This window comes from Balaenoptera ricei, chromosome 11, assembly GCF_028023285.1.
Source record: "Balaenoptera ricei isolate mBalRic1 chromosome 11, mBalRic1.hap2, whole genome shotgun sequence".
Taxonomy (NCBI): domain Eukaryota; kingdom Metazoa; phylum Chordata; class Mammalia; order Artiodactyla; family Balaenopteridae; genus Balaenoptera; species Balaenoptera ricei.
The window spans coordinates 36,390,410-36,403,436 of record NC_082649.1 but is presented as its reverse complement, the minus strand read 5'-3'; the positions used below and the strand labels follow the sequence as shown (position 1 = coordinate 36,403,436).

The 13,027-nt window shown below is 39.0% G+C and overlaps 1 protein-coding gene across 1 annotated transcript in view; it reads left to right on the top strand.

The window, feature by feature from the left end:
* DNAH8 (dynein axonemal heavy chain 8) overlaps window positions 1-13,027 on the top strand; it is a 329,367-nt gene that overhangs the window by 210,371 nt on the left and 105,969 nt on the right. Inside the window, exons 74-79 of the mRNA XM_059938771.1 lie at window positions 46-201; window positions 4,068-4,223; window positions 5,674-5,856; window positions 10,215-10,320; window positions 11,996-12,248; window positions 12,348-12,538. Of these exons, the coding sequence (XP_059794754.1) occupies window positions 46-201; window positions 4,068-4,223; window positions 5,674-5,856; window positions 10,215-10,320; window positions 11,996-12,248; window positions 12,348-12,538 (1,045 nt within the window). The remainder of the gene's footprint in view (window positions 1-45; window positions 202-4,067; window positions 4,224-5,673; window positions 5,857-10,214; window positions 10,321-11,995; window positions 12,249-12,347; window positions 12,539-13,027) is intronic.

Here is a 13,027-nt window from a genome sequence, read left to right as displayed (position 1 = left end):
TTCCTGTGTTCCTTTGAATGGCCACATCCATTTCCTGCTATTCAGATTGGTGAGTGGGGGCTGCAGGGATTACCAGGAGATGACCTCTCCATTCAGAACGGCATCATTGTGACAAAGGCCACCAGATACCCACTCCTCATAGACCCACAAACTCAAGGCAAAACTTGGATTAAATCAAAGGAAAAAGAAAATGACTTGCAGGTATGTACCATTTGGTGCATGGGAAAGTAATCTTGAAATCATGGTGTTTTCCCACAATTTCAGTTGAACCTGTCAGTCATAAAGTGGTCATCTCTATGATGATAACTGTTTGCTACTTTACACCCTTGAGTTTTGTAACAGTGATTTGGGACAAATGCTCTGACTATTTTCTCTTTTGTGCTCTCTCTTGATCTCACCCTCCTTCTCTCTGTCCATTTCTCTGGCTCAATTGCTTTTGCCAATGTTGGATGTGGCCTTTATTCTGGGCCTTGAGTTTGGGCTTATAAGAAAATGACAAAAATAAGACTTGTGATTCCTCAGTTTAAGGCCATTTGCTCCAACCTAGCTCAGGCACTTGGTAATACCACATAGCACGCTAGAGTCCATTATTGGAGTTGGATTCTACCAAGGTGTTAATCCTAAGGTAGAGGTAGACAAGGGCAGGATTCCAACATTCCTGGCTCCTTTGGAGATCTTGTTACATTGATGTTTCAATTCAGTATTACAATATGGACTATTCATTGTTTCCTCGACACTGTTCCCAGTTCCAAGCCTTCTGGATGCATAGTTTTGCTTGTACTATGTCTGCTAACCAGAATGTCTTCTCCACCCAACTGCCCACTTTACTTACATCCCAGATAAAAATCTTAAACATTATTCAAAGTCCACATCCAATGCTACTTTTACCCAAACTTGCCTGAGTCCCCAGCTTAATATAGCCTGTCCTGACTCCTCACGCATCTTGTATTTCTGTTATGGACTAGGAGCCTGCCTTAAATTATTGTTCTTTGCACGTTTGTCTTTTATCTCTAATGTACCATAAACTTTTTGCTAGCAAGGCTTATGGTTTTACATCATCTTTATATTTTCTGCACAGCTCTTTATATAGGGTAGTAATTCTGATATTTATTGAATTAAATGAATTAATCAAAGTGTGTCATCATTACAGCAAAACAAACAAACAAACCCAGAAAAATCATGTGGTCATCTTGATAAATGCAGACGAAGCAGTTGGTAAAACTTAACAGCTATTCATGATAAAACTTCCAGCAAACTAAGATTAGGAGAGACCTTCCTTAATCAGATAGAGTATTTACAAAAAGCCTACAAGAAACACCATATTTAATGGTGAAATATTGAAAGATTTCCTTCTAAGATCAGGGCTTTGCAGGCACGTGGACACTGTCTAGCACTCTGGATCACCTCAAGATACTCCCACCTCATTAAGACTCCACTCTATGTTTACTTAGAAAACCCAGAAAAATCCTGGGAAGTGAGCATAAGTGGAAGGGAAGAGTTAAGGGAAATGGGGTTGATGAGAATGCAGTTCCTGAGGAGCTATATACACAGAAGTGCATGAGTGGCGTGTACTGGAGCACTCCTGCTCCTGAACTTAGCTCCCTGGATCCAGCTCAGCTATAACTTGTCCCTTGCTCCCTTCCTCACTCCTCTTGTCTCCCTTGGCTGTTGATCTCCCTGCTCATCTTATTCTTATTTTTCCTGATTGTGTCTTTATCTCTCCATTTCGGCATTAAACTCATTGATAGCCTTCAGTCATGTCCTTTCTGATGCAACCCTGTCCCAAGAAGCTTCTTGAGGAAGTAACAGAAATATGCCAGAGACACTTCCTTATTTTAAAAACCATCAACTGCTAGGATGTAAGCAAATTGAACTGCATCCTTTTTACTCAGAAAACATTATTTTTCTGAATATGTGGATAAGCACATGCACAAACACAAATAAAAGAAAACAAAATGAAACAAAACTATTATTTCTGTGCTTGGGAAGGAAGGCAAAATGAAAAATGAAACACTTTATAAATGAAAAACAAAACATATTTTATATGTCCAGGGCTGCATCAAGGCCATCTTCAATGCCATCTCCAGCACCTACAGCTCTGACCTCTGGAAAGAGAATGTATTCACTTAATTCCCCTATAAAGAATTCACTGACTACTTTGTAAAGCCCGAATGCCGGAGTATCCGTGCAGGAGATACAGGCTCTTGTCATGGCTACCACAAGCATTCCTCCATGAGAAAAATCAAGTGAATTAAACCTGAAATTATGACTCTAAGATATTATTTCAAGTTTACAAAAGATATTGAAGGTGGTTAAAGGTAATCTTTAATAAACTGACAATTTGAAAATTATTTTTTTACTTGGTATATTAGTCAGGGTTTTCCAGAGAAACAGAACTGAAAGGATATCTAGGTATAGATATATAGAAAAAGTTTTATTATGAGGGATTGGCTTATGGGATTATGGAGGCTGAGAAGTCCTAGATCTGCTATCTACAAGCTAGAGCCCCAGGAAGGCCAGTGGTGTCGTTCCAGTGCAAACCCTAGAAGGCCTGAGAACCATGGGAGTCAATGGTATAAGCCTCAGTCCGGGTCTGAAGTCCCAAGGGCAGGAGAAGATGGATGTCCCAGCCTAAGCAGAGAGCAAATTGGCCCTTCCTCCACCTTTTTGTTCTATTCAGGCCCTTAATGGGTTGGATGATGCCCACCTACATGGATGAGGGCCATCTTCTTTTCTTAGTCTACCGACTCAAATGCTAATCTCTTCCAGAAACAACCTCACAAACACACCTTGAAAAGATGTTTGCCAGCTATTTGGGCATCCCTTAGCCCAGTCAAGTTGACACATAAAATTAACCATCACACTTGGGAAGGACATCACAAAAATAGAGTTTGCATCTTGGGGAATAGAGTAGGACAATTACGTTTAGTCTTCCTGGGACCTTGTTTCATCTTGTTTAAGTAAACTAGTTAAAGCTCTTTGTTTAGATTCATTTACCTTATCAACTCATAGTAAGGTCTTTCACAGCACATCATTTATACAAATAAAGCTATCCATCTGGGGGAAAAAATTCCTTCGTGTGCAGGATATTTTGTTTTAGTTATTTCCTTTTTAACCAAAACAGGACAAAGATAGACTTATTTAATTTTTCAATTCCACACCTTTCTTCGTTGCAAGTGGGAGATAATATTTTTTAATTTCACTCTCCTAATCACCTGCTGTCCCAGTGGATCTTCCTTGCGTCTTAGGATCAGCACTCACAGTAGCATAAAGGCAATAGTTGAATTCAGAGGATAGCGTATAAGAAGGTAGAGAGATGAGGACTGAACCTTTGGGAATCCTCACACTTAGGCAGGGGGAGGGATCACTGGAGAAGTAAAGAGTTCAAAGCCAATTGGCTAATGCAAAGATCAACCAGCCCAGTGTGTCTATTTTAACTAATAACAAACATTGATCTAAAATTGGGGGACCCCACCAGGCATTCAGAATTCTAATTTTTTTAATGTAAAAATATAAAAAGTGAATGTATAAGTCTTTCAGGTTGATTTTATGCAAAGTATCATATTCTTATGTTATGTCACTCTTAGAGACAGAATACATGGATGGACCCTTAGTTTGACTCAGTGTATCATTTTTGACATTTCCATGCTTATTTTTTAATCACTTATTCATCTCATAGGTGTCCTGAGAAGATAAGTGAATATCACAAAAATGCAAGTTAGTTTGCTTTCTCTGAATGATTGTAGCTATGTAAGTTTAAAGGATTAATCCGTGATCACTTCTCTTCCATCTGCTGGAACAGAGCTCTGACCTTCCATCTAAGGAATGCCACTTGATTCTCCTCTTTTGATCTGAGAGACCCCCATCACACACCCAGGGCTTCCACAAAGTCATGACCCACCAAGTTTTGAAAATTAATTTTTGTTTGTTACTTTTATTTTTATAAGTAAGGCTTCCTATACAGTCCTTAGAATTCTTAGTCACTTATCCAACATATCTCTGGTTTCCACTCAGGAACAGGCACATTCTTTGTAACATTTATATAGCAATGAACTCTTTATTTGTAGGTAACCTCTCTGAACCATAAGTATTTCCGCACGCATTTGGAGGACAGTCTTTCCTTGGGCCGACCCCTTCTCATTGAGGACATTCGTGAAGAGTTGGATCCAGCCCTGGATAATGTATTAGAAAAGAATTTCATTAAATCAGGCACCACTTTCAAGGTGAGCTTCGAAAAAAGGAAAAAAAAAAGAAAAAAAAAAGAAAAGGAAAAGAAGAAAAGAACAATGGTGACATCTACTTATCTTTTTGAGCATAGCAGTGAAGACAATTTCCTTCAGGTGGTACTATTTGACACGCTGGAAAAAATTATTTCCAAACTCATATTCAGTGTTCCTTTTTTAAAAAATAGTATATAAAAAATACAAGGGGAGAACAATATCTTGGTAACAATAGCCATTTATCCAAAACTAACATATTAAGGAAAGGCATCTTGTCATAATAATAATATATTAGTGTTACACACAAAATATGTACATTTTAGCAGCTCTGAGAAAGTTGGTTTTCAAGCCATGTATACATCTATACAATAAAGCCTGTGTTTCCTCACTGGATAAAATGGCATTTTTAGTTAAGTCTATGGACAATGATTTTATTGCTCTCTTTATTAACTTTCAATCCAAACTCACAGACTTTGCCGGAAGCAGTGGAATACGGTTCCCGATCATTGGTGATAACATGAATTGTTTTCAATACAAGTGTTTCTTTTTTAATTGGTTTCATTCTTTACTTTTAGGCTTCTGTGGTTTTATTGAATGACAGCATTTCTGACTGAGATTTTTTGCTTTGGACAACTTAATTTCATGAATATCAGTGAATAAGAATGCCAGTTTTCTCATTAAACAAAGACAGATTTATTCAGAAAAATTTTCTTCATAATTCTTTTATATGCCATATTTAATATGCCAAAAGAGGTTGTAGTATGTCCATTCCTGAAGGCCTTTTAAAAGACCCAGATTCTTATCTGCAATGTGAAGGTCATGATGCCTAAGAATTAGTGCCTTAGCAATGTGGTTTTCAATCACATGAAGTATTAAGATTAATTAAAAATTTGTCATTTTAAAATGTTATAATTTCCACCTGAGTTTTAGGTAGCAAACCCAGTTGTTTTTAATACACTGAAAATTGTGGTGTTTAAGATAAGTGTTATCTTTCTGGGAAAAAAACGTTGGCATTTTTTTCCTCTGAAAATTTCATTAACCCTTTCTCTTGTCAAATATGCTTCAGATATGACTGTGAAATGCAAAAAGAAATAACACTTCTTATAAACACAACAAATTTCCATAGCAGGAAACAATTTCCTCAGGTGGGAAAAAACAGTCAAATATGAGGCATGTCTGAGTTTTCCTTTATTCAGCATTTGTTTTGGACAAATTTTTCATTTAATTTGCTTGGTGTCATGGCTAAAAACATTTTCAGGCAGGACCACAAGTCTAAATTATTCTAAAGGAATAGGCTTTATTATTTAAGATCACTGATTAAAATTTTACAACTGAGTTTTGTAATTCATTCGTTTCACGGCACTGACTTTTGATAAACTCTCTCCTAAATTGAACCCAAATTTCTTGTCTTGTCCTTTAAGCTGTTTGTAATTTAATATTTGAATTGATGTAGGTGAAAGTCGGAGATAAGGAATGTGATATCATGGATACATTTAAACTTTATATTACAACAAAGTTACCAAACCCTGCCTTTACCCCTGAGATCAATGCTAAAACGTCAGTCATTGATTTTACTGTTACCATGAAAGGACTTGAGAACCAGTTACTAAGGAGGGTAATTCTAACAGAGAAACAGGTAATAATTTCTCAAGGTAAAGAACTTCTACTTATAATAAATTATAATAAACGTTTTAAATGTATTGGGAAATTGTTGAGTATATGGAAAAGAAAAAATTGAGCAAATCATAGTTACCTTTGTTAGCATAAGTATTTGTTTTGTAGTCTCAAGTCCTGTTGAGAAATCATGTAACTCACCTCTCCTCCAATACCAAAAGCACACGTGCACACACACACCACTCCTTCTACTTCTGACTTTAAAGGTTTGGGTATGTTGACTTTCATATCTATCGCCGTATGGATGAATAGTCTTGGATACACCTGGAAAATTCAATAAAATAATGGAAAAGAAGAACTTGCTCTGAAAGAGTATTGTTACCACTATAGTAGTTTCAACTACTACACTGCAATAGTAATTGATAGTACTTGATTGTAATTGATAACACCACAATCTAATAATCTAATGATCTAGAGAGCCATACTTTTATCTTAATTAAATGAAACTTGCACTGAAGCAGAGAAATTAAGTATAATTGAGGGTTCTGATAAAACAAAGAAAAAGTTAAGGCTGGAAGATTTTAAGAAACTGATAGATTAAACTAAGTTTTAAGATAAAGCTCAGAAAACATTAAATGTTATGTATAAAATATAATTTTATATATTTGTATTGTATAACATATATTTCCATAAAATCTGAGAAAGTTTATATTTGCTAAAATATAATTAACGTTAGTATTAAGGTTTCAAGGAAAAGGCAAGGTTAGAAATAATAAGACCAGAGATGCATAAAATGGGAGGGTGAGAGAAAGAATGGCAGAAGAAGACTTAAGGAAAGGAGGAAAGGAAGTGATATGAACAGATGGCTACAAATACAGAGGAAGATTCAAAAAGGAAAAGAGAAATGATACTGACACCAAAGAAATAGAGGGCTCAGTAAAAAGAGAAGTAAAATCCTACCTGGTTAATAAGAAATGGCTAACTCGGGGCAGGCCCTTGAAAGGTGGCCAGTCTGGTGGAGTAAAAGGAGCCCAGTTCCAGCTTCCACTCTCATTAGCTGTTTTTTTTTCTTTTAATATTTATGTATTTATTTATTTATCTTGGCTGCACCAGGTCTTAGTTGCGGGCATGCAGGATCTTCGTTGCGGCACACGGGATTTTTAGTTGCGGCATGCAGACTTCTTAGTTGTGGCATGCATGCGGGATCTAGTTCCCTGACCAGGGATTGAACCTGGGCCTCATGCATTGGGAGCGTGGAGTCTTACCCACTGGACCACTAGGGAAGTCACCCCTCATTAGCTGTTTGATCTTAGTTTCCAAGAAACTGCCCAGGGCTTATGCAATCTAGAAAGGGAATCGTCTCACTTTCACAGTCTGGCAGAGAGCATGGACCCCTCAGTTCACTGCCTCCATCACCTCTTAGGGCCACATGGTGTCAACTGTTGAAAATTAGTCCTTCCTTCTTGGTCTACCTGGTGCTGTTGGTCTGTTCTGAGATGGTGCCTCATTGGTCCAGATACCCCATGCAGGCTACACTAACTTCTGTAAAGCAGCCCACACCACCATCTAAGGTACACTGCACGTCCCCAGAGCGCCCCATGCCCACTCTTCTAGGCCTTAGCTTCCTCTTCAAGAGATGCGCTAGGATGCTAACGCCAGCCTTGCTGGAAAAAACAAAGTGCACACTTAATCTGCAGGAGGACATCCTAACTGTGATGTTTAACCCTCCTAACAATCCTGCTCTTACACCCCCATTTTACAGATGAACAAATGGAGACCAAGGAGAATAAGGTCTTAACCTGTAAGAGCACGTAGACTTTCCACTCTGCCAAGCCTCGTAGATAAGCTCTACAGGTCATGCTGTAAAACTCACAAGTTGTCCACTGTACCGTGATGCTTGTTTTTCCATATCACACTGAAAAGGACGCTAACATGATTTCATTTTGTCCACATATTTCTATACTGCCACTGTTAGGATGACTGCTTTAATGAAGACAATTCATTAGCTATTCTCTGCAAATACAGCCATGATCTTCGTCACCACCCCATCAAATACCGCAAGCCACTAGTACAATGGCAGTATACTAGGCTTGGGGTTGGGGGACAAGGATATTAGGCGCATCCCTGCTAGTAACTAGCTGTGTCTATTATATTGCCATGTTATTTGGAGTTAATATTTCTGGGTCCTCAGTTTCCCCAGATGTAAAATAAAGTTGTTGAACTAAATTCAGTACACTTCAATTTAACGAATATTTATTAGGTTGAGTCACTTCTCTGCAAAGCCTCAAGATAAGTGCTGTCAAGAATACAAAAATGAATAGGGGATAAACACCAAGGTCCTACTGTATAGCACAGAGGACTATATTCAATACCCTATGATAAACCATAATGGAAAAGAATATAAAAAAAGAATATATATATATATACATATATATATATATATAACTGAATCACTTTGCTGTACAGCAGTAATTAACACAACATTGTAAATCAACTATACTTCAATTTTTAAAAATGAATAGAACAAGTTCCTGCCCTCTAGATGCACAGAATCTAGTTGGAGGGATACAGCCGACACATAGATTGTGATGCAAGCCATAGTAGATGTACAGAGGAATGCCGTGCTGTGGGTTTTAACTGACAAACTGGTTTAGGAAGACTTTCTGAAAGTGGTGGCATTTCTGTAGCAGTTTTTCAAGAAACTTTCTCAAATAAGTAGTTTAAAAACACATTTTTAATGCAATTCTAAGTACAGTGTGTGATTCTGTATAAGATCAAAAAAGAGTGCTACAGGGCTTCCCTAGTGGCGCAGTGGTTGAGAATCTGCCTGCCAGTGCAGGGGACACGGGTTTGAGCCCTGGTCCGGGAAGATACCACATGCCACGGAGCAACTAAGTCCGTGTGCCACAACTATTGAGCCTGTGCTTTAGAGCCCGTGAGCCACAACTACTGAGCCCACGTGCCACAACTACTGAAGCCCACGCACCTATAGCCTGTGCTCTGCAATAAGAGAAGACACCACAATGAGAGGCCCGTGCACCGCAACGAAGAGTAGTCCCCGCTCGCCGCAACTAGAGAAAGCCTGCGTGCAGCAGTGAAGACCCAATGCAGCCAAAAATAAATAAATAAAATAAATAAAAAATTTTTTATTTATTTTTATTTATGGCTGTGTTGGGTCTTTGTTTCTGTGTGAGGGCTTTCTCTAGTTGCGGCAAGCGGGGGCCACTCTTCATCGCGGTGCGTGGGCCTCTCATTATCACGGCCTCTCTTGTTGTGGAGCACAGGCTCCAGACGCACAGGCTCAGTAATTGTGGCTTACGGACCCAGTTGCTCCGCGGCATGTGGGATCCTCCCAGACCAGGGCTCGAACCCATGTCCCCTGCATTGGCAGGCAGATTCTCAACCACTGAGCCACGAGGGAAGCCCAATAAAAATTTTTTTAAAAAGTAATATTAAAAAAAATGCTATAAAGAATGCTTTTGAGACAATTTAATTTACTCTATATTTAGCAAGAGTATTATATCCATGTTAAATATTCTGAATTTGAAAATTGCACTATGGTTGTGTAAGAGAATGTCCTGTTGCCTAGGGGATGTGTTAAAGTTTTTACAGATAAAGTATCATGACACATGCAAACAGTTCAGCAATAATAATAACAGTAATGATAAAAAGTATTATATAGAAATAGTGATAAAGCAAAATGTTATTTGAGGAATCTAGGTGAAGGGTATATGAGAGTTCATTGTACCAGTCTTGTAACTTTTCTGAAAGTTTGAAATTTTTTAAAGTATAATTTTAAAACTATATTATTTATGTAGGAAAGAATATACCTTCCAGACATCCAATTTAGCCCCTCTGGTAGAATATGCAAAAAAATGGAAAATGGATTTGTATTGGCAGCTGGCTATGTCAAAGCAGGTACCTGGTGTTCCTATAGTCAGGTCCCAGCTCAGGAGCTCCATTTGGCTTGAGTAGCCTCTTGGTTACTTGGTATTAATGCTTCTTTGTTTCTACCCCTTCTGACTGCAAATGAAGTTAGCATTTCTCACTGAGGCGGTATGTGGGAACAGGGCCAAGAGAATGGGACACTCTTAATTTAAAAAAACTTAAAGCTAGGAAGAGAGCGAGCTGAGCAAAATTATTTTAGCAGGTTTATCTCATGCATGCCAGTGTAAGTGCTATGGAAACTTAATGCTAGTGGCATAATCTTTAAAAAACTGTCCAGAGAAACAAAAATACAAATAGATAGATTTGACTAATGATAGTGTCATTTGAATGGCACTTTGGTTTAAACTTTTAAAAATGAATAATAAACACTAGTAGTTTGCATTTGCCATAATAACTGGTAATTACAGTTCTGATTTTTTTTTTTAATAACAGGAGTTAGAGTCTGAGAGGGTTAAACTTTTGGAGGATGTGACTTTTAATAAGCGGAAGATGAAAGAACTTGAAGATAACCTTCTCTACAAATTAAGTGCTACAAAAGGTATTGTGTTATTAAGAAATAATCACATAATGGATTGTGAATAAGAATTTCTTGTACCCTCTTTTCAATGCTCTCATGATTACAGATGTTAGGAAACATTGAGTTATCCACGCTAAAACAAGCGAGGCAATTTCCATCTAGACATTACAGAGGGACTGCAGAGAATCTGATATCTGAATTAGCAACCGGCGTCTGAGCATTTGATAATAACACAGTTTTCTTGATATAATTGCTCTCTCCTGAGAAAAATAAGGGCTCCCAATAGAGCTAGGTAACTCACAATAGGCTAATTTGCTTGCCGAAAGGAAACTAATGTGCTCAATCTATTTTGTGTTTTTTAGATTGACTCTTTCATTTGGAGTTGAAATGCAATTGCCACAGTGGGTTATGATGTGTGTAATGTTGTCAGAGACATTTGAGCAGCCCAGGCTCAGTCACTCTGGACTTGACCTCCCACTTAGAAGTCAGGGATAGGTTCTCCTCTGGGCAGTCAGATCATCGTACCACCCCCTGGGATATATTGTTCTGTAGTAGGCAAATTACAGCAACCTAAATTCTACCATTCATTAGCAATCTAATGATGAATACTTCCCAAAAGCACTTTAACCCTTGGATTTAAAAACAAAAAAAAACAAAAAAACTTAGCCTTCCAGAAGTACATTAAGTGTTACTCTCACAGCAGTCTCGAGCACTTTAAGGTGACCTCATGGAAAAGGCCTTTTATCTGCCTTCATTGCACTGCTTGTGCTGACGAAGTTGTCTGTCTCTTGGTCCATGACATCTCCCAGCCATTTGATGCCTCTGGGCATTGCAAATATTACCAAGGAGGACTGACTGAGGATCCAGCCAAGAGTGTGAGGTTAGTCACAATTTGGACTTCCCTAGCAGACCTAGCGTGCCCATCAGAGCAACTAACTCAGCACCTTCCAGAAGCACCCACCTGCTTCTAGGTAGGCCAGAGCACCGCTCTCTGCAGGTATCGTGAGCGTTATCTCAGCACCTCCAGAGCACCTTTCTGTGTCCTAAAATTGAGATATTTTTATGTTTACGTTTATCGTCATAGACATGTTATGTCTGTTAAAAACAATAATGAAGAGTAAAACTAAAACTAAAATCAGGATTTTTCTTCCTGGTTAGACCCTTCCACTATCTCCTAACTCGTTAGAGACATAGAGGGACCAGAGTTCTCAATGTCAAGGACTGTTGAACTAAAGCAGGAGTAGAGAAAGTACGACTCACCTGCAAGCTGGTGTGTAACTCACACTGTGAGACAAGTGGGAAGGAAAAGCCCGTGATACTGTGAGGGGAACCATCAAGATGATAATGGAGGTGAAAGCCACGTCATAGGAACAGCTGAAACCACTGGGACTGGAGGGAGATGTGAATTTTCTTCAGACATTTGGAGACCAGATTTGTGGGCTGCCTTGAGAATTGCCTTTTGCAGATTTTCAGGCAGAGTGGGGGACAAACCCTAGGCAGGAATGTTTAGAACGGATTCAGGCATCGGATGCCTGGTTAGACTGGAAGCCTTTCATTGTCTTAAGATTCTGCCCTTCCATCCTGTGGGCTTTGAAGAAGTCAAGTTGAAAATTAACGCGGTGATTTCAGAAGTGATGCATCTCGTTTCCGCAGCTTTCCCGTCTAGTGTTCCACAGATTTCCTGTTTGGTTTTTAGGTTCCTTGGTAGATGACGAATCTCTCATCGGTGTCCTCCATACCACCAAGCAGACAGCAGCTGAAGTAAGTGAAAAACTACACGTGGCCGCGGAAACAGAGATCAAGATTAACACGGCCCAGGAGGAGTTCCGGCCCGCGGCCACCCGAGGCAGCATCCTCTACTTTCTCATCACAGAGATGAGCATGGTCAACATCATGTACCAGACCTCGCTGGCCCAGTTCTTGAAGTTATTTGACCAGTCCATGGCCAGGTGGGGCCTCACTACCTTGCCCCCCAAATTTTGTGTGTATTCCTACCTACTCTCTTAGAAATGGATTTTTACCTCTTTGATTTTTGAAACATATTGCAGGTCTGAGAAGTCTCCACTGCCTCAAAAGAGAATTACAAATATTATTGAGTATCTGACCTATGAAGTTTTTACATATTCTGTCAGAGGCTTGTACGAGAACCACAAGTTCCTCTTTGTACTCCTCATGACCTTAAAAATCGATCTTCAGAGAGGAACAGTGAAGCACAGAGAGTTTCAGGCTCTCATTAAAGGTGAAGGGTTTGGGATATGGATGTGCTATGTAAAGGAGATTGCTTTAGGCATGCATGCTCTTTGATGTCCTGTAGACCCATTCTTGTAATACCCGGAGGAATTAAGTTCTAATGGAAGTGAAGTTCTTTATGTATACCTCTTCCCCCTCCCCCACACCCCCCCCCCCCGCCCCCGCCGATTTCCATTCATTTTACTCTGGTTACTCAAGATGATTGATTTCAGGTCTGTGTTAACTCTGCAGTTTTTAGTTATGTAATTAAGTTTGAGCATTGTTGCTTATGATTAGGAGACCCAAATGCCAAAGGGGAGAATAGTGATTCAGGTGATGAGCTTTCTACTACTGCAAGAGACCAATTCCTTAAGCAAGGGGTTATAATGACATTTAAGACTGTAACAAAAAGCACAATTGTATTTTATATTTGAAGAGAACCCTGCTCATTGCTTATCTCCATGTTAAAAGTATAATTAAGGAGACAAAAGAGTGGTAT